Source organism: Podarcis vaucheri, assembly GCF_965113315.1.
Source record: "Podarcis vaucheri genome assembly, chromosome: 7".
Taxonomy (NCBI): domain Eukaryota; kingdom Metazoa; phylum Chordata; class Lepidosauria; order Squamata; family Lacertidae; genus Podarcis; species Podarcis vaucheri.
In genome coordinates this window covers 24,309,428-24,335,373 of record NC_138765.1, presented here as the reverse complement: position 1 = coordinate 24,335,373, position 25,946 = coordinate 24,309,428, and the positions used below count along the sequence as shown (strand labels likewise).

The 25,946-nt window shown below is 47.1% G+C and overlaps 2 protein-coding genes across 11 annotated transcripts in view; both read left to right on the top strand.

The window, feature by feature from the left end:
- HIVEP3 (HIVEP zinc finger 3) overlaps positions 1-25,946 on the top strand; it is a 271,325-nt gene that overhangs the window by 198,588 nt on the left and 46,791 nt on the right. For 4 of the 10 annotated variants that reach the window (XR_014221801.1, XM_082231449.1, XM_082231451.1 and 1 more), the window contains 4 exons: positions 2,321-2,411; positions 3,778-3,838; positions 5,859-11,556; positions 13,103-13,248. Coding sequence is in view for 9 of the 10 variants with exons in the window: in XM_082231449.1 (XP_082087575.1) it covers positions 6,502-11,556; positions 13,103-13,248 (5,201 nt within the window). In the remaining variant the exon portion in view is untranslated. Of the gene's footprint in view, positions 1-2,320; positions 2,412-3,777; positions 3,907-5,858; positions 11,557-13,102; positions 13,249-25,946 lie in introns of those variants that run through there. The other 6 variants (XM_082231456.1, XM_082231455.1, XM_082231454.1 and 3 more) reach the window with 6 other exon arrangements.
- The window catches only part of ZCCHC17 (zinc finger CCHC-type containing 17), a 351,579-nt gene that overhangs the window by 311,134 nt on the left and 14,499 nt on the right, over positions 1-25,946 (top strand). The window lies entirely within an intron of this gene.

Sequence of the window (25,946 nt, the reverse complement as noted above, 5' to 3'; positions counted from 1 at the left end):
GCCGAACCGGAAGTCCTCTCTTCAGCTGAAGTTCTCTTAACACCTTCCCTTTGCCAGGAATGCAGAGATAAGGGGAGAAATGAATGCTAAGTCAATTTCAGTAGATTTGGGTCTCAGTTCTCTGACCTTGAGATGCTACCTAACCCAGGATGCAGAAAATGCTACCCCAATTGCAATCCAGTACCCCTTTCACCGAATATTTTGTGTTGATTTCAAGATACTAATTTGTTTTATTGCTTTTTTATTATTCTTTTAAATTTGTTTTGCGTTGCGTTGCCAGCACAGGGCTTAGATTAGTTTTAAAATTTATTTCTTAAATGTACATATCCCAACTTTCTTCCAAGGAACTCAAGGTGGCAGGCAACCCTAGCTTGCGTCAACCCCCTAGCCCTTTAGGGCAAGGATAGCCACAAAATGTTGTTGGACTACATCATCTCTGACTATTGGTCATCCTGGCTGAGGTTTATGGGAATTGGAGTCCAACAACATCTAGAGGATGCCATGTTGGATACCCCTGCTTTGGTGCAACCTTTCGTGGGCAACCACCTTTTAGTGTTGAGGGGTAAACTGATGGAGAATGCATGCTGGTGGTGGGCGGGGCCTGAAGCCAGGAATGGGTGGGGCTAGAATGAAAAATGGGCAGGGCCACTTCTTGCCAGACGTCTGAACCGATTGACTGAAGAGTACATTTGAAATAAGGTGGAGGGCCTCACGTTGCCTCTCCTTGGTTTAGGGAGACAGAATCCTAGCCCTGTTGAGTAGATCGCACCGTTTAGATGCAGAAGGTTTTCAGGTTTGATTCCCCAGAATCTACAGCTAAAGAGGTCAGGTAACAGGTATCGGAAACATTGGAAACATACTGTATAGTGATTTGGATCCTTGGTCAATCCAGCTCAGTGTTGTCTGCACTGGCTGGCAGCAGCTCTTCAGAGTTTTCAGGCAGGGAACTCTGCAAGCCCTAGCTGGAATTGACCCTGGAACCTTCTACATGTGATCTTTTCTCTGAGATCTTTTGGAGAACAACTGCCAGTTTGAGTCTCCCCCCCCCCCAAGTGAGATGGACACATAGGTAAAAGTAAAGGGGCCCCTGACTATTAGGTCCAGTCGTGACTGACTCTGGGGTTGTGGCACTCATCTTGCTTTATTGGCTGAGGAAGCTGGCGTACAGCTTCTGGGTCATGTGGCCAGTATGACTAAGCCGCTTCTGACGAACCAGAGCAGCACACGGAAAGGCGTTTACTTTCCTGCTGGAGCGGTACCTATTTATCTACTTGCACTTTGACGTGCTTTCGAACTGCTAGATGGACACATAGTGTAAGGCAATTCCTTTCCACCTGCTTAATTGCAGCTAGAGTTCTGTTTGAGGCCAACTTCTTTTGTGATGCTTCCCCTGGTCTCTTAGTGCAGGTAGGTCCATCGCCACACGTCTGATCACAGACACACACACCTCTGCGACTGTCAACTCAATGTGTGGGGTTCAGCATCTCTCTATGGGAAAAGTCAGCTTTATTTAAAAAATATTTTTATTAACCAATTTCCACATAACAATTTATCAATCCTCTTAATCAATTACATTATTCCCCCCCTCAACCCTCCCTCCCCCCCCCAAGGACTTCCCTCAGCTCCCCTCCCTGATTTCTTTACATATATTGTTTTCTGCATCTTATGAAATTGTACATATCCTTACTTTATCTATCATATGTTCAGCTAATAAATTTGTGAATGTTTATTGAAAACCTGCCAAAGAGTCCAATTCATTTTGTTGTCTTTTTAGATAGTTTGTAAAAAGTTCCCATTCTTTCTTGAAGTCACAGTTGTCCTTTTCATGCAGTTTGTATGCCAATTTGGCTAATTCCACATAGCTCATCAATTTTTCTTGCCACACTTCTTTTGTTGGGGTTTCCTTATTCTTCCATCCTTGTGCTAACAAGACTCTTGCCGCTCTTGTAGCATACATAAATAAGTTATTTACTTTTCTTGGCAGGTCTTGTCCTACAATCCCTAACAAAAATGCTTCTGTTTTGTTTTTTTTACAAATGTCAATTTAAACATTTTTTTCAATTCATTATATATCATTTCTCAAAATTTTCTAACTTCTCTACATTCCCACCACATGTGATAAAAAGTCTATGGAAAAAGTCAGTTTGTTGGGAGCAAGTCTGTGTTTTAAGGTTTCCATTACCGTTTGTGTGTTTATTTGTTTGTTTGTGTGTGTGTGTGTGTGTTCCATTCTCTACCCAAAGGTTTGTCCGTGGCTGAAAACAGTGTTTCCTTTTAAATGCATTTCTCTGATTTGCTATGCACCTTTGTTGTTTTGCAGGCTGAATTAAGCCCTTCAGAAAGAATAAAATAAAATAAATAAAATAAAGGAAAGAGCAAACACCATTAGAGCTGCAGAAATCAAATACGTTGTAAGTATTCCTCACCCTCCTGCCATTAAATGGAGCAGGGGTGTGAGTGTTTTTCTGTGTGTGTTGTTGATCAAAGCACTGTTGCATTCATTTGTGCTGGTGAGGTCCTTGGTGAATTATTTACAGTCCGCTCAATGAGTTTTACCAAGGCCGTAGTGTCCTGGATTTGTTTGTGTGTGTGTGTGCTCTTGTGTGTTTAATGTGCAATATTTTTCATGGTCAGTGTTTACCACAGAAATGACATCGTAGAAATAAGACAAGATAAAACCACCCTAGCAATCACTGGTTACTTGGGCTGAGCTGAAAACTCTTTTGAGAACTCCCCCCAGTCCAGTCTTGAAAACCCGGGACCTTTGGCTTGCTAGAGAACAATTGCCCTATATGTCAGGGCTGTTGGGAGAGAACTTGAAGGTGAAGCTAGTAATTGAAGGCTCTGAGGTTTAGGCCGGGAGCTGTGTGTGTGCTCAGGTCTTGGAACCATCCCCAGGCACAATAGGACATCCTCAGGCACATACAATCATTAGAAAAGTCTTGGTGGATTCAACTGAAGGTCTATCTAGTCCATTGTTCTCACAATGGCCAATCAGATACCTGTGGGAAGCCTGGGAGCAGGACCTGAGAGCACAACACTCTCTCCCAACTTGTGATTCCCAGAAGCTGCATTCAGAGGCATACAGCCTCTTACGGTGGAGGTAGAACATAGCTTTTATGGCAGCTGGGAACCAATAGACTTACCTTCCATGAGGATAGGAATGCCCAGGGCCAGCCCCTATGTCCATTATTTTCATCTATGAGCAACATTGGACACGACTCTCAGTTAATTCCCCAGATTTCACATTCCTCAAATGCTCTCGGCTTCAGAAATGCACGATTGCTTTGAGACAAAACAGCAATACGTATTTAAATTGCTGTTTTTTGTCTATGCTTTGAAAAATATATATACAGATCAATGCGGAAACAGGATGGAACAGATTTGAGTGTGAATTCACGTGAGAGTCAAGAAATAGACTGGTACACCCATCCCTGGTTGAGTCACAGATTGTTGGGTTGGCGGAAGCAGCTGTTGGCCATTGATTGATTGAAATGAGTGTCTTGTTGCCACAGATGTTTATTAAAAGAGGTATCTATGGCAGGAGCAATAGACTGAAGTTGTTGGACAGAAACTCCCATGATCCCTGTCCATTGGCCCTCCTGTTGCTGAGGCTGATGGGATTTGGTATCCAGCAGCATCCTAAGAGCACTATGTTGCTTGCCTCTTATGGCATCAAATGGCCCACGGGTCTTCACATGTTTGCAAACCGCCCCCCCCCAATAGTTGGTTAAAAGTGAAGCAAACTTAGAGCAAATTGTTTTTCTCTTTCCACAGAAACGATGAGCCTGGAGACGTCACAATGGCGCTGATATCTACGATGCATCACGGTTTGAAGGTTAGCAATTACTCAGAGAAATGATGAGAAATCACCTTCTAGGAACATCGGCAGGTGCCTCATATCAGGTCAGGCTATTTTCCCAACTAGCCCAATATTTCACCTTCTTTGGCTGGCAGTATTTCTCCAGGAGTTCATTTAGGGGGGTCTTCTTCAATAATAATAATAATAATTAATAATTTTCTATTTATTTATACCCCACCCATCTGGCTGGGTTTCCCCAGCCACTCTGGGCAGCTTCCAACAAAAGATTAAAAATACATTAAAACATCAGTCATTAAAAACTTCCTTAAACAGGGCTGCCTTCAGATGTCTTCTAAATGTCAGATAGTTGTTTATTTCTTTGACATCTGATGGGAGGGGGTTCCACAGGGCAGGTGCCACTACGGAAAAGGCCCTCTGCCTGGTTCCCTGTAACTTCACTTCTTGCAGTGCCTGAAGGCCCTCGGCGCTGGACCTAAGTGTCCGGGCAGAACAAAGGGGGTGGAGACGCTCCTTCAGGTATACTGGGCACTTGACTCCTTAGATAGGGCTTCCCAAGGACTGAACCCGGGACCTTTTGCATATGAAGTGCGGGGACTACCCCTGAGTGGTGGCCTCGCCCCTCTTCCTCTGTAGCTGCCCCAAATCGACTATGGACAAACAGGTCAGAAGACAGTGGTGTAGATTGGGTGGGGAACCCCGGGGGGGGGGATTTCAGCCCTCCAGGCCTCTCTGTCTGGCCCTCAGAATTCTTCCCATGCTACGCAGCTCCCCAGCCCTGCTCCACAACCGCCTCAAGTCATTTTGGCTGTCTGGAACATGTTGCTGACCTGTGATAATGCCTCTCGCTTGCCTGGGTAGAGAATGGAGAGATGTGTTTGTGAATGTATCTGGAAAACTCTGATGTTCGCGTGTCCAGAACTGTACAAAGATAAGTCGCATCTGTTGCCATACCCACTTTTGCCTGTGGCCATGCAAGCTACTGGCGTGCAGCCCTCAAAATGTTCCCTATGAGGGGATGTGGCCCTTGGGATGGAAGAGTTTCCCTAGCCCTGATCTGGAAGGACCAGCTTGGATGGACCTTCATCGGGGTTCGATCTATGTGATGCATATTTAACATTTATAAACCTCACATGTGATAAATGCCAACCCTACAGCCTTATCCTAATCATGTTTACCTGGAAATAACTCCCGCTGATTGTGCAAGCCACAGCTCCAGGAGTCTGATACCATAAAGATCGACTTTATGTGATATCATAAAGACGATGAGAACACATTCTGCATTTGCGTATTTTCTGTTATTAAAGGCCTTCTATGTTGTTCATTTCCCTGCCTTTTCTAGGCAAACCCCAGAGCAGCACCTATTTGCCCCTTCGGTTGGATAAGGTTTCTGACATTCACGAGAGAACAGGATTTTCTTTAAATGAAAAAATAAATAAATGCAAATATCTAACCTATAAAGTTGTCCAGCTCACAGCAGCTGCAGGAAGCGGGGCGGAATCAAAGTTAATTTTGAGTAATTAAATGCAGGTGACTGTTTACAGTCTGAGGTCATCTTGGCTGTGCATGTTTTCTGGAATACATCTACTAACCTGGGTTATGTTCATTAGCACTTTTTAAAAAAAGTGTGCATGGTGTGTGTGTGTGTGGGAGAACTCAACTGCAATAAGTCTTTCTAGGATTGCTGCCAGGAAGCATGATCCACTGCCTGCTTATGCAAAAAGGGAGTTCTGTTGTCTTCAGTTCCATTGGGGAAGGACTTTCCCTCAGTGACAGAGCACCTGCTCTGCATGCAAAAGGTCCCAGGTTCAATCACTGGCCTCTCCAGGTACGCCTGGGGAAAACTCTGGAGAGCTACTGCCAGTCCGTGCAGACAGTACTGGGCTAGATGGACCAATGGTCTGACTTGGTAGGGGGCAGCTTCCTGCGTTCCTCCTGTGTTCTCTGAATATTTGATTGCTTTAAAACATGATGAATGCAAACGGTGGCAATTGTGTGTTTGTGTGTGTTTTCACCTCTTCGACAAATGTCGTTGCAGGATTGTGATTGGTCTGGTTCCCGAGGTCTCTGAACGGCAAAGGGGAAGAAGAGGAAAGCAAAGAAGGAATCAGGGCACACATGCAGAGAGAAACAGAGGACTGCCAAGTGCTGTTTTTCCAAGCCAAGGAGAAAGATGGCTGCGAGATGAGCATGGGAGCCTCACGTTTACCAAGGTTTGCATGAGAAAAAGGACCCGAGGCAATGTTCTGGGTTGCTTCTCCTCTTTGAAGGCTTGCCACCATCAACGGTGATAAAAATGGCCCGCTTTAAAGCCTCTGCAAAATCCACAAGGAAAATATTTGGACTACAGGTTTTGGACCGTTTTCCTGCTTTGAAGTAGTTTGTCATGCTTTACCAGTGTGAACTCTCTTGACCCTCAACCAACCTTTTTTTTCCTTTTCATTGTTCCCTCCCCACCCTCTGTTCCTCCCCCCCCCGAATCAAACAGCAGCGAGTGACGCTTTGAAATCTCGAGTCAACAACCGTTTTCTCTGGCCGCCACCTTTGGCAGCCCCGCAGCAAATGCCGGCGAGCTAACACAGAGGAGTCCTTCCTTCATTATCCATGAAGCCTGCCGACACCTTCCCGAAATAGATTCCTTGGACCATCTCCCCCCTCCTCGCCTTTCCCTTTCCAAGGTCATGGATCCTGAACAAAGTCAGAGGAGCACAAAGAAGGGTGAGGAAGGGTCGAGGAGGAGGCTTGTCAAAGGACAGGCTTTCCAAAGCAGTGTTTCGTCCGCCGCTACCTATCCAGGGAGCTCGGCTCCTTTGCAAGGCTCTCCCCTCCGGGACGTTGCAGCGCAGCAGCCTTTTTTGAGGGAGGAGGCCCAGGAGAAGACAGGGCCAGCCCAGCTCAAACGCCCCTCTTTTGAACGCCCTCCGCACATCTCCCAGCTTCAGCAGCACCCCCTGTCGCCAGCGTTCATGCCTCCCCGGAAGCAGGAACATGTCCTTGAAGGCCCCACGACGTGGCAGCTAGTCGACCCAGCCAGAGCAGGCCCCTCCAGTTCATTTCCATCCTCTGGGCTTCACCCTGGCCAGCTCTTGCCATCCCGTCCTCCTGTCGTCCCCGAAGAGGACATGCCCTCCGTTCCAAAGGTCTACACTCCCCGCGCTTCGCAAGCTTCCTTGAAATCCTCAGAAGAAGGCCACAAGAAAGAGAAGAAACCCCAGAAACCCGGCAAATACATTTGCCAGTACTGTAGCCGGCCTTGCGCCAAGCCCAGCGTCCTCCAGAAACACATCCGTTCGCACACAGGGGAGCGGCCCTATCCCTGCGTCCCCTGCGGCTTTTCCTTCAAAACCAAGAGCAATCTGTATAAACATCGGAAGTCTCATGCTCACCGGATCAAAGCCGGTCTCGCCTCGGGGACTGGGACTGAGCTGTACCCTTCCGGTTTGGAAATGGAGAAGATGGCCGGAGAGGAATTTGAAGAGCCCACCGAGGGTGAAAGCACCGACTCGGAGGAGGAGACCAGGAGCGCGCCGAGCCATTTGACAGAACTGTCACCCCGGAGAAAGCAAAGTATGTTGTACGGGTCAGGAAGCCAGAGCTCTAGCCTAGAGAGCTGCTCGTTTTCTCACTCCAGCCTGTCTCAGTCTCTCGAGGAAAGCAGCCCGTTTGTGGAGCCGGCTTCGGAGCATGCCCAAAGTCATAAATCGGAGGAAACGCATACTATCAAGCAGAAGCTCGCTCTCCGATTGAGTGAAAGAAAGAAGGTGATTGAGGAACAAGCTTTCCTTAGCCCTGGCAGCAAAGGGAGCACAGAATCTGGCTATTTCTCCAGGTCAGAGAGTGCCGAGCAGCAAATCAGCCCACCAAACACCAACGCCAAGTCTTATGCAGAGATCATTTTTGGCAAATGTGGGAGAATTGGCCAACGGACTTCCATGCTAGCGGCAGCCACTGCCCAGGAATTTCCCCAGGTATCGTCCGAGGAGAAACTCAGCACAGTTCCTTTGTCTGTGCCCAGAACGCAGGTTATTGAACATATCACCAAACTGATCACTATTAACGAAGCCGTTGTTGACACCAGCGAGATAGACAGCGTCAAGCCCAGGAGAAGTTCATTGTCCAGACGCAGCAGCATTGAATCGCCAAAGTCCGGCCCGTACAGAGAGCCCTTTGCGTTAGAAATCAAACCCGGCTCTGGTAGCCAACTCGATTCATCCAAGTCACTTATGCCCCACATGGAAAAAATGAAGCCTGAACAATCATTGCTATCACTCCAGCATTCCCACAGTGCCACAGAGACAGTGCCTCTCCTACGAAGCCACTCTATGCCTTCAGCTGCGTGCACCATCAGCTCCTCCCATACCTTTAGAGGTAGCTATTCTTTTGATGACCACATCACCGAATCAGAGGTCCATAGCCGCGGCCAGGTGTCTTCCCACCCACGCATGCTAAAACGGCAGCCCGCCATCGAACTTCCGTTGGGGGTGGAGTATGGTTCGGAGGACGTGGGCGCGGCGAGCAAAGAAAGCACTTCCAAACCTCCTGAGGAACAAGAAAGCAAGGAGAGCGAGCTCACCAAAAAGTCAAGGAAGGGCGCGAAAACAAAAGGGTTCATGTACGAGTGCAACGTTTGCGGTGCTCGCTACAAGAAACGGGATAATTACGAAGCCCACAAAAAGTATTACTGTTCGGAACTGCAGGTCTCCAAGCCCCGATCTTCCAGTTCTCATTTTTCGTTGGAAGCCGAGAAGGGTTCCGCAGAATCTGATCCTTGGCCGCAGATGATGCATTATAAGCTGGGGACCAGTTTAGAACTAACTCCGCTGAGGAAAAGGCGTAAGGAAAAAAGCCTCGGTGATGATGAGGACCCCCCGGCTTTTGAGTTGACCAGTTCATCTACCTGTAGCTCTGGGGCAGCCGCTCAGTTTACTAGCTTGAAACCCACTGATGTGGCCTTGAACCTGACTTCCGAGTCCATGACGTCACCAGCAGACCTCAGCAAATCGATGCCGCTCTCTGACGCCGGTGTCACTTTCCACTCTAGGACTACAAAACCATCTTTTGGTATGGAAGTCAAGGAGAGGAGGACGACCTCAAAGGAGATCTCTGTCATCCAGCACACAAGCTCCTTTGAGAAGTCGGATTCTATCGAACAACTGAGCAGCTTGGAAGGAGAGGAAAAGCTGCCGTTGCCATACACTTCTCAGTCAGCTGCACAGCAGAGCCGGCCGACTCATTCCCTGCAGCCAAAGCTTGTGCGTCAACCCAACATCCAAGTCCCTGAGATCCTGGTCACAGAAGAGCCGGACAGGCCAGAGACGGAGCCCGAACCTCCCCCTAAAGAGCCGGAGAAGACGGAGGAGTTTCAGTGGCCACAGAGAAGCCAGTCTCTCTCCCAGCTTCCTGCAGAGAAGCTGCCACCCAAAAAGAAGAGGCTGAGGCTTGCGGAAATGGCTCAGTCTTCTGGAGAATCCAGCTTTGAGTCAGTGAGGAGCCCCAGTCAGGAGAGCAGCATCTCCCATGCCTCCAGCCGCTCAACGTCATTTGAACGTGAAGAAGCTGCTTCCCAGTCCTCCGAATCCCACATAAAACCTATTGGGCTCGGCCCACACATGCTAACAGTGCCAGGCCACCACCACCCTCACCACCCTACCCGAGAAATGCGGAGGTCCGTCTCCGAGCAGACGCCCAACGTCTCTCCCTCCTCTCCAATGTCGGAGACCCGCAGCAAATCGTTTGACTATGGGAGCTTATGCTCCTCCTCTCCCACTTCCCTGCCCCGCCCACCAACAACATCAGCAGCACAGGAGAGGAGGAAATGTTTCCTGGTGAGGCAGGCGTCTCTTGCTGGGCACCCAGAGCACGAGCCGGACTCTGGCTCCAAAGGAGGGACAGAAACGGAAGAGCTGCTGCAGTCCACAAGCAAATCTTCAGCTGCAGGCTTGCCCCAGCAGCAACCACCGTCCTCTTCCTCCTCCTCCTCTTCTCAAAGAGGCTACCCAGCTGACAAGGGTGAGCCAAAAGACTGCCCTGAGCGCACATATACCCATCCCTACACTGAAGCTCTGCAGGTGTTTCACCACCCATCGGCGCAATTGACGCTCCACGAAAAACAGTACATGGCCCCACAGATTTCTCTCTTGCCATTCCAGCATCTTTTGCCACCATCGGGACAGACGGTGGAGCTCTTCTCCAGCCAGACAATGACCGACCTCTTTGCTGCTCAGTATTCCATCCCGCAAATACCGCACTCCATCTTTGAGAATGCAGCCATCCCGCTGCAAGACGCTTTGCTGCACCCAGGCCAGCTTCACATTGCCCCTCCACTGCTGTCCCACCCAGGGGACGTGGCCCTCAGGCAGAGCCCGTCCCTTGTCCCTGTGCACTACCCAGGCTCCCCGCCACTCCATTCTGCCTTTTTTCTGCCCCTCCAGTCCCAGCTTGCTCTCCAGTTGCCAAGTGACATTGGTGCCCATTTGCCCCAGCTCAAATCCAGGCTCTCTCCACCCACCGGAAGTCCCATCTTCTCCCCATTTGCAGACTACAGCTCCGAGAGCAGACTGCATATTTTGGCCCGGCCTAGCAGCCCCTCTGCATCTGTCTCCATCTCTCAGTTGGTGGTGCCTGCGCGATCTGAGCCTGTCGTGTCGCTAGTGGTCCCAGTTCGCATTCAGACAAATATGCCCTCCTACGGAAGCGCAATGTATACAACCCTTTCTCAGATCCTGGTCACTCAGTCACACTGCAGCGCCTCTTCTATCATCCTGCCGAGATTTGACGAGTATGAGGCCAAGGGTACCTTGGTTTGCACCGCTAACGTTCATGGAATCGGCCTTGATCTGGCACAGATGATCACCGAAGAGCAGAAGAGCATCTTCCAGACACCCTACCTAAGGCTGCCACTGTCACTCTCAGAAAAGAAAGGATACATTCCTCTTGGCTCGCCATCCGAAAGCCTGTTGGATCTTGAAGGGAGTCCATCGACTGTCGGAGGAAGCAAGCGGATGCTGTCTCCGGCCGGAAGCTTGGAACTCACAATGGAAACCCAGCAGCAAAAAAGGGTGAAGGAGGAAGAGTTCTCTGAGATGGAGGAGAAGTCAGAAGCAGTGGTGGCCCCCCGTGCAACAGAGGAAGGGAAGAAGCACAACCAAAGGAGAGTCAAGTCAGAAGTGCTCCCGGATGTGTCGCCTGAGCAGTCTGAGTTGGAAGAAGTCCAGGGAACTTTATGGCCAGCCTCTCCACAGCCTGAGGTCTCGAGCTCTGAGGGGCACGAGGAATCTAAGCATCCAGCTGGCAAGCAGTTGCAAAGCAAGGAATCTCCGCAGATGGTGAAGAAAGAAGATTCGAAAGAGCCTGTGGAGCCACCTGCAACAACCTCCCCAAGTCCAGCTCTTTGTTCTGAGGCTGCCCAAAGTTCAAAGAAGTCCCAAGAGGGGCCAGATGTCAAGAAGGTATTTCAGTTCCCCAGTCTCCATACAACTACTAATGTCAGTTGGTGCTATTTAAATTACACAAAGCCAAATCACATCCAGCAAGTTGACCGAAGGTCCTCGGTGTATGCCGGCTGGTGCGTTAGTTTGTATAATCCCAACCTCCCCGGTGTGTCCACCAAAGCAGCCCTTTCGCTCCTGCGCTCCAAGCAAAAGGTGAGCAAAGAAACCTACACCATGTCTGCTGCTCCACGTCCAGAGGCAGGGAGGCTTGTGCCCTCAAGCGCCGGGAACCCCAAAATGTCAGAGGTAAGGAAATTGGGTTTTCCTTTTGTCCTCACCTGTTTTGTGAGTAAGAATTGACATGGAGGCTGCCATTAAAATATAGAAGTGGATATATTAGGGAAAGGCGTGAACAAAACTGGATAAGTGAAAATAATGTGCCAGATTGCATCGTGTTGTGGGAAATTTGCCTGGGAAGATGCATGCAAAAATGTGCATATTAGAAGAAATGTGCCTTAAAATGCACACAAATTTTCATACATGCTTTTTGTTTCTTAAGTTGCAATCTTAAGTTTGGGAAAATGAGAGATGGAGGTAAACTGAAATTGACAGGTTCATTCATTGCTAGAGCAGATCCAAGACAGTCTGCCACTTAAGCAGAGCTTCACACGGTACAGATCAGTCTGGGGTAAACATAGCTGCTGTTTATGAAGACATGCTAGAAATCATAGCGTTACATGACTGTCCTGGAGAAAAAGCTGTGTTTGGGCTATTTTCCAATGAGATGAAAAGAAAATCAAATGCTTAGAACCACTTGGGGGTCATTCAGAGAGGGATGTTTGGGGTATGTTTGGTGTGTTTTGTGTGTGGGGAGGGGGTGGTTGTGTGCTGGGCTGGTTAACTTCAAAGCATGCTGAAGGCATCGCTCCAGGATGAAAATTTAAATGAAATCCAGATTGCTTTTGGAGAACGGTCCCAGCAACTTAACCAGATTCATACCTGACTTCCTTTCTTCCCTTGTCCTGTAGAAACAGTTATCTAGCTGACGAGGGATTCCTGGGCACTGGGGATCCTGTTCTACCCTCCCACCTGATTTCCCAGGCCTTGACTGGTCAGAAGGTTTTGATTCTTAGTGCCAGGGAGATGCTGGGGTGTGTTTTCATGATTCAGCCCCATACCCATTGGTCACAACTTGTTCCAGAGTCACCCAGTGAGTTTAGTGGCTGAGTGGAGACCTGAAGCCCCAATCTACCAGGTCTTAGTCCTGCATGCTTATCACGACAGAAGTGTTCAGAAATGCCCTGTCCCTTCCCGCTCCAAGCACTGAATGAATGCTTGAACAATTATCCATACAATATGTTCATGGCGGCTGGGGACAGACTGTCTACCTGAAACCTGGGAAGGAGTGGAGAGGAAGGACTGGAGTTCAGCCTTGAGGCTGGACAGTGAAGGTGGGAGGTGCAGAACTCACTGTACAGTAGAAAAACTCGCAACCGCTCTTGTGTCCGGTGATCTCCTGTACGACTCCCAAAATGCACAGGGTAATGAAAGCCAAGCAAAGTCCTCAGTCCAGATTCCTCAGGTTCTTTTTATGCAACTTTAAAGCAGTTGTTCTGCCCCATTGCTTGTTCCCACCCACCCCATGCAGCTCGGACCAGTAGCACCAGGTCTAAAATGAGAACCTTCCAAATCAGGTTTAAATCTTTCACTTAATTATCACTGAGGTTAGGGTGGCTGCCGGGTTTCCTCCCCGACTCTCCAGAGAGAGAGAGCCTTGTCCAAGGTGTCTGTCTTTGGTAACAAGCCTTTGGAAGAATAATAAAACCGTTACTTTCATCCTTTGGCGAGGTAGGTTCACCTGCCTTCGCTCCTCCCCAACGAAGGTCAAAAGGACGAAATGAGAACTGAAAAGGAAGAGGAGAAAAGAGGAAAACCAGAAGACGACATTCCCATATCCAAACGAGGGGAGCCAGCCCGGATCAAGATCTTTGAAGGAGGGTGAGTATTGTGCTTCGCACTCCATCTCCCGTTGCGTCTGTCTGATGGAAAGCTGTCCTCTTGAAAGCAGTTTGTCAGTAAAAGATGCCACATGGAAGTCGGCAGGGAGTCAATCAGGCCTGGCCGTCCATTGTTTCCTTTTCCAAGTCTGTCCATCGCCCTTAAATTCTCTTTGACTTTCATTATCTGTATGCCAATGGAGTAAGCACTGAGTTTCAAAAGAGTTGGACAGAAAACATGTATCTGTCATTCAACCCTTTGCCTATAGAAATTCTGGAGAACTGTGTTGTGAAGGTGCATTGTCCCAGGCAATTTTCCCCAGAGCATTCAGTTTGGACTGAATTCTTTTAAGCATCATATTGGAAGAAGCTGAGAGGACAATAATCTCAAACCTTAGAGGCAGATTGCATTTGTTCACATTGGCACTTCAGCCCAGATAGCGCAAGCATCGCGCATCACTGACTGTACTTGTGGTCACCAAGCTTCCACACAAACTTGTGCGAAAACATACACACTGGATTGTGCAAGACATCACACATCTATTATCCGGACTTTGGGATAAGGTCCTCTCAACCCTCCTCCACCCCTAGCAAACTTCTAAGAGCATTTGCACAGTCCAGATGTTTCCACACATTATTTTTATTCTCTGGATTGGGGTCCTAACTGTCCCAAAGTTTATCAGTTTTATTCATAGATATAATCCAAGAGTGGGGAAACTGCAGTGCTTCTGATATTGTTGGACTACAACTCCCATCAGCCCCAGTCACCATGGTACAGGATGATAGGCTTTGTAGTCTGACAACATCTGGTGGGCCACACGTTCCCCTCCACAATATTTTGTGTTCATTTCTTCTGAATTATCAAGAGTTTTGATTTGTGCTCAAACTGCAGCGGTGTGGAATGGAGAATATAGACACCCTTAAATAAACCCTTAAGCCCTTCCCCACAATTTTAGCCATATCAAAACCTCCCTGTAACCAATAAGGATGTGCTTACTTTTACTGTGCCTAGTTATGGAATTTGTTGCCACAAGATGTGTAATGGCCACCAACTTGAACAGCTTTAAAAGGTAACCACATAAATTCATGGGGAATAATGAGCTGTCTTGATAACTATATGCAAATCTCTAGGATCAGAGGCAACAGGACTACTGTTTCCCAAGGAGCAATAGCAAGCAAGGGCTATTGTCTTTCTGTTCTGCTTGTGGGTTTCCCAGAGGCAGCTGGTTGGCCACGGTGTGGACTAGACAGGCCTTTGGTCTGACCCAGGAAGACTCTTCTTATGTTCTTCTTAAACAATAGATAAAGGTGCTGCCACTCAAGGTTAGGGGGACACACACTCCACATGGTTTAAATTCAATACTGGTTTCTGCTTTAACACCCAAACTTCACTTGTAAATCAGGAGGAGCTTTTTTTGTTGAAGAAGGAGGGACATTATCCAAATGCTGATATTCTGCATATATTTTTAAAAGGCTGTTGTTTGGGGCACTGTTGCAATATCAGAGACACGGAGTCCCTCAGAAACACCCCCCCCCCAATGATATTGCTTGGAATAGCCAAGTCAGAGGTCAGCAATCCGTGTGTGTGTGTGTGTGTGAGAGAGAGAGAGAGAGAGAGAGAGATGGCTGCAATGTTTAACTGACAAAAGCAGTTTGATTGATTAAACAGTTTTTGATTAGCAATAGGGAAGGATTGAGTTCAGATTCTGAGCTCTTGAGCTCAGATTCAGGAAAGCAGACACCCCTGACTGAATCTGGGTGGATCATGAGTCAGATCAGTTCATGGATCACCAAGAGTTGCGTGTTACCTCCTAAAAATGTATTCATCTTTTAAACTTTTCAAAATAGGGCCTCTGGCTACCCAGGGCTTAGGCAGGGCTTCTTGCTGCTGCACACTTTGAGCACAACTACGTTAAGATCTGCTCAGCGCACCAGCACTGAGCCCTTGCTATATTTGTTCTTAAAGCAAGCAGTGGCAAGAAGCCCTATGCAGTAGCTGCTAGGGGTGCCAACTTGAATAAAATATTGGGGAGACCCAGGTAAGCCCCGCCCTGCATAATCAATCACATAATGTGGTGCACATACTCCATTAGAATGGCAATGCCCATCAACTTTGGGGGGCAGACCCCTCAAATATTTTATGGGGGGACCGAAGCCCTCTCAGCCCCTAGTTGTTGGCTTCTATGGTAGCTGCTCCAGGCCCTGGGCACTTGGGTGCCCTGTTTAGTGAAGGAAACATTATTGGAGGACCAGGGACAATGCACAACCCCAAGGCCTCCAATAATGTTCATATTTTAAAAAATCTGTTTCTGTGCAGATTAATGGAATTCTATTAAATATCTTCCTGGAAAATGGAAGGGAACAGACTTTTTCTCATCCTCATGCCTTACTAGGACATTAATGGGTCCATCCATTCCTACTTTGATTGATTTTAAAAAGTGTTCTTGATTAACTGGATAATACTCATAGATCTGCAAATACCATAATTTTAATACAGGTACTTATAAAAACTGCAGATAGCAAGAACCATTTTGGAAGCAGAATTTCTCCTTCTCTCTCACACACAGGAGGGAATTCCTCTTCTATGGTGCTGCCTGCTGTAACATATTTGTGTGTAATGGGAAAAGTGTGCTTTTTCATTTCAGAATTCTTGCTTTTCCTTTATTAATTCCATTTCCACCCTGCCTTTCTTCCACGATGGGCACCCTGTTCTTCTCAGGGTTGGCACTCTCAGGGGAAGCGGAAACCATTAGAGTTTCTTTGAGACAAATAACGGCAAGCCAAGTTGTTTTAAGAAGAAGCTAGGACATTGGACAGCTCCCAGTGGCCCCTTATTGGCTGAGCAGTGGGAAGAAGATCTCAGCAAAGATCTGAGACCCCCTGAAGACTTAAGAAGACAGCCAAAGTCTGTTTACTCCACCTCCTTGGAGGAGTTGACAGTACCCCATTCTGCAGTTGCTGGCTGCAGTTGTTCCCACTTGTGGAAGAGGTAGGATTAGTTTTGAGAAAGGGCAAGTAAGAGATGACAAGATAGAAGTTTGTAAAATTATACATGACATGGAGAATGTGGATAAAGAAAAGTTTTTCTTCCTCTCTTATAATACTAGAACTGAATGATGGAAGATTCAGGGAAAAGAAAAGCAAGTATTTCTTCATGCAGCCCATAGACAAACCTTGGAACTTGCTCCCGCAAGAGACAGTGAGAACCACCAACATGGATAGTTTTAAAACAGGATTAAATAAATTCAGGGATAATAGGTTGTCAGTGGCTACTAACCATTATGGCTATGGTTATGTTTCTGAATACCAGTTGTTGGGAACTGCAGGTGTTGCTGTTGTGCTCATATCCTGTTTGCAGGCTTCTCACCAGTTTGAAATATACTCGGAGTTGAGTGTTGATTTCATGTTCTTTATTTCAGCTCATGGTAAACAATGAGTGAGTGCTTTCCCCCAAAATGGGTCCCGCGTGATTGGCTGATTCAACTCCCCTCCTGGAGCTTGATTGGATTGCTCCTCCAGGCCAATCAGGTTGCTGATTCACTTCCTCCTGGAGCCTGATTGGGCTGCTTCTGCAGGCCAATCAGGATACTGATTCACTTCCTCCTGGAGCCGGATTGGGCAGCTCCTGTAGACCAATCAGGTTGCTGCCTTCTAGGATCTTACCTGCCTATTGTTCTAGGTTCCAAGCTCAGTGCATAACAGGGTTCTAATGCAATATCATTAGGGACTCATTCTCTAAGTCTGAGGGAGGTAGAAAGGTTACATCCTCAGGCCAAGAAGTAAAAACCAAGGCAGGGGAGAAGCCCATGCCCTGTGGATTCTGTATAATACAGTGGTACCTCAGGTTAAGTACTTAATTTGTTCCGGAGGTCCGTACTTAACCTGAAACTGTTCTTAACCTGAAGCACCACTTTAGCTAATGGGGCCTCCTGCTGCTACTGCACCGCCAGAGCCCGATTTCTGTTCTCATCCTGAAGCAAAGTAACCTGAAGTGTATGTAACCTGATGCGTATGTAACCTGAGGTACCACTGTAATGAATTCCAAACTTGCTGCCTGATTTCAGGTCAACTGTGTTCAAAATACACGTTTGTGCCTGCCACTAACTTCATGTATTTCCAACAAACAAACAATGGCAGGCCTGCAGATTGACAGGCCTACAAAGTGCCATTGATTCCAGTAGGAGCTTTGCTTGAATTCAAGCGAAGAGAGAGTTGCAGCCTGAATGTTTTATTCCAAATGTGTCTGGGGGAAAGATATTGGAACATCGTAGCACAATGCTGATGTCATTCTGTGTAACTTTAGGTTTGTAGTTTTTTTGTTTTAATGTTGCTTTTGGACAAGTCATTGCCTGAGTTTCCCTTTTGTGCTTTTGAATTATTATTCTTTCTTTTTGTGTGTGTGTGTCTCCCCTGGAAACTGTTTGCAACCCCTGAGCTGCTCCCAAATATCATGAAGGCTTTACTTTCCAATTTCTTACCCAGATGGAGGCATTCCATCGTGCACAGCCGGTTTATGCTGCATGCATCAAGCAATGGTACATGACAGACAGCTCTCTCAGAAAGTGCTTTGAAGAGCTTGTGATAGTTATTGAAAAGTTAAAAATAGCTGCAAGATAAATCCTTTCCCCACCCCCCACCCCAGTCACTTGAAACACCAAGATGACTGCCGTTCAATATGCAATGTTAGCTGGAAAGACTATCAACCCACACTGGGAAGGCTTCATGGTAGAGCACATGCAAGGAAAAGCAGTGGCAGATTTGGGACCCTGAAATTTCATCAACGCCCTATGAGATGCTAAAATTTGGTGCTCCCACCTTTCGTGCTCCGTTCAACATAATTGTTGCAGCACCCCCTACGGTTCCAGCAACTAGTGTGGCCAAACTGGTTACTCCACCCTAAAACTGAATCTGCAAAAAGTCCCAGGTTGTTGATGTTGTCAATTAGACATACATTTCCAGTTTGTTAATTTCCAGGTAGCAAATGGTGGGACAGATATCTGAGAACCATTGCCAGTCGGAATAGGCCAGGGATGGGGCATCTTGTGGCCTTCCAGATGTTGCTGGACTCAGCTCCCATCACCCTTGACCATTAGCAGTGCTGGCAGGGGCTAGTGGGAGTTGGAGTCCCCAGGATGCAGTGATGGTCACCAACTCTGATGGAGGACCAGACAAATGCATGGAGGCAAAAGCTATCAATGGTTGCTAGCTCTGATGGCTGTGCTCTGCCTCCATGGTCAGAGGCAGTGATGCTTCTGAATTCCATCTAGTTTTTATTTAGGAACCAATTGAAAACTGCATATGCTGTCTCAGATATTGAAGGGACAGTAGGAATAAGGACCCTGAGAAGTTGTCCAACATAGTTTTGTGGGCTTAAGAGATTTGACAAGATTTTTTGTGAGCTATTTCTCTGCAGTCATCTATTGGGGCCCTTCTGGTGGTACCACGTACACCAGAATTTCATTTAATGGTGATTCAGGCGAAGTTCTTCAGTGAAGTAACACCTCCTTTGCATAGCACACTGCCCATTGAAGTTCAACAGCCTCGGACATCATAGACGTGTCATTGGATGCTAAAAACTTTCCTGTTTCTTCTACTGGCTTTCCTAGAAGGATGAGCTGACTCATGGTCAGTATCAGATTTCTTTTGGGAAACCGCTCTTATGTGTTGTCTTTTTATTTTTGTACAACGCCGTGATATTTGCTAGAGCCAGGGCTTTTTCGGCTGTGGCTCCAATCTGGTGGAACGCTCTGTCACAAGAGACTAGGGCCTTGCGGGACTTGACATCTTTCCGCAGGGCCTGCAAGACAGAGCTGTTCCACCAGGCCTTTGGTCAGGGCACAGCCTGACTCCCTCCTTTGGCAATCTTCACAGAACTTTAGCCTAATGGATTGGCATCAATTTGAGTTGAATTAATTTTATAATGAAATGATTTTAGAATGTTGTACTATTTTATTGTTGTTAGCCGCCCTGAGCCCGGCTTCGGCTGGGGAGGATGGGATATAAATAAAATTTATTATTATTATTATTAATGGTTAATGGTCTGTAAAGTTTCCTGATCAGTAAATAAATGGCCAGTCAATTTTGCTTATGTGAATTGCTGCTAGCTGGAATAGCTGTATACAACTTTAGCCCTCCATACTTAGAGAGAGAATGTTCCCTGACAATATTTTTTTGCCATCAGGTGTTGACCTTTAAAGGCAGAGTTAGAAAAGCTGTAGCCCTCCAAATGTTGTTGGACTCCAGTACTCCAGAATGGAATGACTTCTAATCCAACAACAGCCGAGGGTGAGGCTACAGGTTCGCTGTTCCTGTTTTAATGGCAGGAGACTTATACAATTTTTTAAACTCTTTGTGCGTAAAAGCAGAGTCTAAATGGGAGAGAGTAGACAGCCAAAAGACTGATAATTGAAAGTATTCTGAGTTTTATTTTATTTTTTAAAGAGAGTTGATGTCTGAAACACTTGGCAGAGGTTTATTTTTCTTGCTTTAATACGAAGGACACACTGGTAAGTTAGATTCTTTTTATAATATGGGCTTGGCTAGGAAAGCAATAGAGCAGCCTGAAGAACTAAGCTATCTTCTCTCCCCCACCTCTCTTAAAATGGATTAGATGAAACTTTTGTTCCTAATAAAAATAGCAGAAAATGGAGCAGGCAGCATAAAATTAGAAGGATGGCCTGTTATGGAATGACTTTTTATTTTATTTTATTTTATCGTGATAAAATATTTTAGTTGTCCTTGACATAAGTGGGCAGACAATACAAATCGATAGAGCACTACTCAGACAGCTGGATGCAAGCTATCACCAGGATTCATGAGATTTTACCTAATTTGATCCTTCAAATTGATGCTTCAAATAGATGTTCTGTGCTATTAAAAAAAAAAAGTGTGATGCTTCTCACCAACAGAAATTAATGTAAGCTAGTACTGTATATTAAAATGTCCTGTGCTGACAATATATTTGTGAGTCTGGCAAAGCTCCAATTCAGATGGAGAAGTCTCAATCTAATAGACTTAGAATGGGTATTGTATCCTCCTCTCCCCCCCCCCACCTTAAATAAAAAACCTATGGTTTATTAAACCTTGGTTTCCCCTTGCATCTTAACCAGGAAACCATGATACAGTGGTACCTCGGGTTAAGTACTTAATTCGTTCCGGAGGTCCGTTCTTAACCTGAAACTGTTCTTAACCTGAAGCACCACTTTAGCTAATGGGGCCTCCTGCTGCTGCCGCGCTGCCAGAGCACGATTTCTGTTCTCATCCTGAAGCAAAGTTCTTAACCCGAGGTAATATTTCTGGGTTAGCGGAGTCTGTAACCTGAAGCGTATGTAACCTGAAGCATATGTAACCCGAGGTACCATTGTATAATCAGATAGACTGAGGCTTAGTTTAGTGCCCAGATGCTCTCCTCGTCTCCCTCTCGCTGCAATTAAAAGCCTCTAGAGTTTGTTGAACCTGTTTCCCACCACGGATGAAACAGAAAACTGTGATTTAATGTACTACACAGAGAATGAGCATCATGCCCCCATGCTCTCCTCTCTCCCCATTCTCACTGCAATGGAAAACCTATGGAGTTCGTTAAGCCTTGGTTTCTGATTATATCTGAACCGGGAAATCATGATTTATTCTTGTACTATAATGTGGTTTCATATCCCGGATTGAAGCTCAGGAGTGAACCAGTTTCCTAGGGAAGCAGTGGCGGACCTACATTTTTGAGGCCCTGAAGCTTAAACTGTCATGGGGGGGGGGGTCCTTCACAACCAACGATGAGGGCTGGGTAACCACAGTTATCTTCTTCAGTTGGGTTGTTCCATGACAGATCACAACACCTTTACAATACCTGTGCTACTGACACTCAAACTTTGGGATGCTTGAAATCTATGCAAGAACAAAAATCAATCAATTTGAGTCGTGCTACTCAGATTGAGTCTACTAAACTCCAGATTTTTTTAAACAATGTGGTCTAAAGTTTCTTCTGGGCCCCCTCCGGGATTAAGTGCCCTGAAACTTAAGCTTCCTTAGTTTCATAGAAGGTCCATCCCGGCTAGGAAGTTAGGGTTAAGAGTCTCTGGAAGCCTTTTGTTACAGTGCAGAAGAAAGAGACTGGAGGGCAGGAGGTTGTCTACAGCAGTGTTTCCCAAACGTTTTTGGGCAACGGCACACCTGTTTACTGAAAAAAAATCTCGCGGCACACCACCATTAAAGCCCCGCCCCGTGACGTCAGCGCGCAGCGTCACGCCGGGAGGGACGCACAAAAGTGAAAGTGTTTTCCCTCCCCCTTGCCGGGGAACCTCCAAGCTTTGGGCAGGCAGGCAGGCAGAGCTGGGAAGGGGGTTTCCAGGGGACACGGCAGCTCCTCGAAAGGCTTCTCTCAGCTGCGCTCAATCCTCCTCGGAGAGGATTTCCCCTCCGGTCCCATGCCTTCGTTTGGGGCATCGCTCCGGCTGCTCCCTCTCCCGCCGCGCAGGAGCGATGCCTCTCTCTGGCTCTCCCTCCGCGCAGGCTGAGGGAGGGAGGGAGGTGCGCGTGTGACCCATCTCTGCTGGGAGACCAAACCCAGCGAGGCAGAGTCGCGCGGAGGCGCCCAGGCAGCGCTGCCGGCTGCGAGGAGGAGTGCCAGGCAGCAGCAGGAGGCGCGGCCTCTCCTCGCCGCCGCCGCCCCGCCTCTCGCCGCCCGACTCGCCCGCCTCCCTCCAGGCATCTCGCGGCACACGAGGCAACGTCTCACGGCACACTCGTGTGCTGCGGAACACCGGTTGGGAAACACTGGTCTACAGATGCGCTACTTGGCCCAAAGTTCAAGAATTAAACCTGCAGTCCTGTACACCAAGGGAAGCCAACACAGAACCTTCAAGATTGTTTTGGACTACAACTCTTTGTGACTGATGGTGAGGTCTGTTGGTTGCAGTTGTAGTCCAGAAAATTTGGCGAGTCCAAAGTTGGGGGAAGCTGCTCTAGACCTTTTTTTGCTGCCATATAAAATTGAAATAAACTTCTCTGTTTAGAATATTGGTATGCCTGAGGTTTTCTAGCCTGTCTTTACCATTCTGGAGTCACAGGCATGATAGATGAGTCCATTTTAACAGAGGCCAAGCGTGTGGAATAATAAAAAAAACCTCCATATTAAGATGAAGTTTCAGAAGTCCGGGCAGACATAGGGATTGGAGACCTTTCATATTATTGATTCTGTGATGCAATCCCTGCAGCGAACTGCGAGGAAATGCTTAAGAGGCCTGGCCATCTGCAGATTTTAACGTTTGCAGCTTGTTCTGTACAGATGGGTATCTTATAGCAACATGAGAAGTTGCCTTAGAGCAGCTCAGTATGATCGGTTCTGACTGGCAACTGCTCTGCAGTGCATCAGGTCTTCTTTTTTATTTGGACCTGCACCTTAATATATGTTTCCTACCAGAGCTGGCAGGAATTGAATCTGGGGTCCTTGCTAAAAGTCCCACATTCAGCCCTGGCATTTTCAGGTAGGACTAGAAATGTCCCCTCCTTGAAGTTCTAGATTGCTGCTGCCAGTCTGCTTCCTGGTTTCCCAGATTTTTATATAGACGGGCTCTCCTTCACTCGAGTTGTTTAAGTAGATGAACGCTGTGGTTGTGTCCTGCAGTGAGCATTTTGGACACCATGACCTCTAAAGTACCTTCCAACTTTATGCTTCTGAATATTGCCTCTTTCTTTACCAGGTGGGTGAGTGTTTTGGTTTGTGTTTCGTTCTTGCACCGACTTTCTTCTGCTCTTCACATTATTTAACCGGTCAGTGTTAGCTATCTCCTCAGCCTGCTTGTGAAGCAGTAGCTGTCCCTTCAGAGCGGAGAGATCACTTGCAGATGTTTTCCATCAGAGCGTGGAGGAACCCGTGGTTTTTTGAGGCTTATGGATTTTTTTGACATCCTCGTTTAAACAAACAATTTAATAACTGGAATTATGTGGTTTTTCAGGGTTTCCAAGAAGCCAAACTGTTGTGCCGCCCGTCTCAGGTTCACTTGTCTTGAATTCAGTCCCATGTCTTGTACATGCCAGGAGATGGATTTCTGCTTTCCATATGCTGCTCCTAAATGTAATGGTTAGAACACCTCCATGTGGAAAAATTCTCTGGAAGGGGATCTGACTGGGGGGCAGGGGGGTAGGTTTGAGAAAGGTTTTGGTGTGCATGTGAATTTTTGCAAAACGCTTTCCATGAAGTGCTTATCATTGGCTGGTCTTTTCCTTTTGCGACTACTCATGATGCAACTTACCACGATGGGCAGCGAATATCACCTAACCCCCTGGCCACCATTGTTCACTAATGCTTACTTGAATTGTGCAAGTCTCACGAATGTGGTGGCCATTTTTTTTTTAAATGTATGTTTCTGTGTGTCATTTTGCAACAACCCCACTTCCAACCATGAATTCCAGTTTTAGTTGGGAGGCAAATGAAGACCCTGGTTATCTCCAGACAAGACTATTGCAATGAACTCTACATGGGACTGCCTTTAATGATAGTTTGGACATTTCAGCCAGTGCAGGGTGCAGCTTCTTGGTTGCTTGTGTCGGCCAAGCAATAGGAGCATGTAGCACTGGTCCCATACCAGCTCACTTGGTTTCCCATGCATTTATTGGACCAGTTTAAAGTGCTGGTTGTTACATTTGGAGCCCCAAATTATTCAGAATCCGGTTGTTTGAAGTGCTGCCTGCACCTGTAAAAATTATACCCAGTCCTAACATTAACAGTCCTGCTCATTGACCTGCCATTAAGATCCATCCTGTTGATGTGCACAAGAGACAAGGCCTCTTCAGCAGTGTCACCATCATGGTGGAACTCCCTCCTATGGGATATGTGTTTGGCTCCCTCATTGACTGTTTTTAAATGGACCTTCAGGACATGGCTGTGCCAATCTGCTTTTCACTGAATAATCGTGCTGGCATTCTGAAGCTGTGATTTTTTAAAAAAACTATCATATTTATTTATTTATTTATTTGGAATAAATTTGTGGGGTTTTTTTATGCAGCTAGCTTAATTAGTCGTGTTTTTGGTGTATTTATTTGTAAACTGCTATGAGAGGGGCTTCTCTTGCCTAGAAAAAGAGTAGATAACAATGATTCAAAGCAAACTATGGTTTGATCAAGGGGCGCGGGTGGCGCTGTGGGTAAAACCTCAGCGCCTAGGACTTGCCGATCGTCAGGTCGGCGGTTTGAATCCCCGTGGCGGGGTGCGCTCCCGTTGCTCGGTCCCAGCACCTGCCAACCTAGCAGTTCGAAAGCACCCCTGGGTGCAAGTAGATAAATAGGGACCGCTTACTAGCGGGAAGGTAAACGGCGTTTTCGTGTGCTGCGCTGGCTCGCCAGATGCAGCTTGTCACGCTGGCCACGTGACCCGGAAGTGTCTGCGGACAGCGCTGGCCCCTGGCCTCTTAAGTGAGATGGGCGTACAACCCTAGAGTCGGACACGACTGGCCTTCGGGCAGGGGTACCTTTACCTTTACCTTTTTATGGTTTGTTCAAACTATGGTTTGATCAAACTATGGTTTGCCCAAACCAGGATGGGAGTGGAGGTGAACAAGCATTTCTCCCTTTGACCCCCAAATGAATTGGGGGCCCTTTCAGCCTTCCACCTGAACTTAGAAAACTTTTAAGGGATGTGGGGGGTTGAGGTTTACATGAACACTCCAGATTGGCATGATTCCCAGTGGGCTGCCCGAGAAAGGACTGGGTGCAGTGGCTGACTGCCCACTGCATTTCTTTGCTGTCTGCAGAGGAGATGACCAGGGTGAGGGGAGCTTGTCACATCAGGATGGGGCTTCTTCACCAGCCAGATTGCTCTCTGTCTCTTGGCCTCCCCCCTCTCCTGCTTCAGCTTCTGATTCTGGACTTCCAGAGACTCTCCTTGCTCACTAAACCTTGTTACTTCCACAGCTCCCACCACCAGCTCCTTCCAGGCTTCTCTCTTCTCCCTCTGACCACTCATCATCATCCCACCAACAATCCCTGGGCTTTTTCCCTTGGTGGTTCCCCACCTAGGGCCTCCCACCACTCCACTGTTTCCGGGACTTGGGCCAGTCACTGCTTCTTAGCTCACACTGCCTAGCAGGGTTGTGTGGATAAAACGGGAATGTGGAGAGAACCCGTACATTGCCTTGAACTTCTTGGACGAAAGGTGGGATAGTGAATATAATGAGTAAATAAAAATTGAGGCAGGCAGTCCACTTGAGAGGAGCTGTCCTCCTCCCTTTCAACTTCACAATTCCATGATTTTGCTCAATGAAACTGAGCAGGGCTGTTTGCCGCCTTGAGCAGCCTGACTCAGTTTCTCTGGAAACCCTTAGAGGTGTGGGGAGGAGTGTGGCGTTTGCCCTCCTAGGTGTGTGACATCATACTGGGTTCATAGGGAATGACTAGCCAATAGGAACCCAAGGGGAGGAGTTAGAGTTAGAGTTGTTAAGAAGTCAGTCTAGAGTTAGAGAAGAGACTGATAGGATAAGTCTGTGGGTTGGGCTAGTCTGATGTGAGAGAGTGAGAGAATCTGTTAAGAGGAGTCAGTCAAACAGTTGAGATATTCAGTGAGAAGGTATTAGGAAGGTATAGGCCAGTAAAGAAACTAAAGTTAAGAAACTGACAAGAATATTATCTGAGAAACCATAAACTTGTTAATACTTATAAAATAAACTTGTTTATTTGGTTCAATTTTAACAACTGTCTGGACTCAGTGTGTAC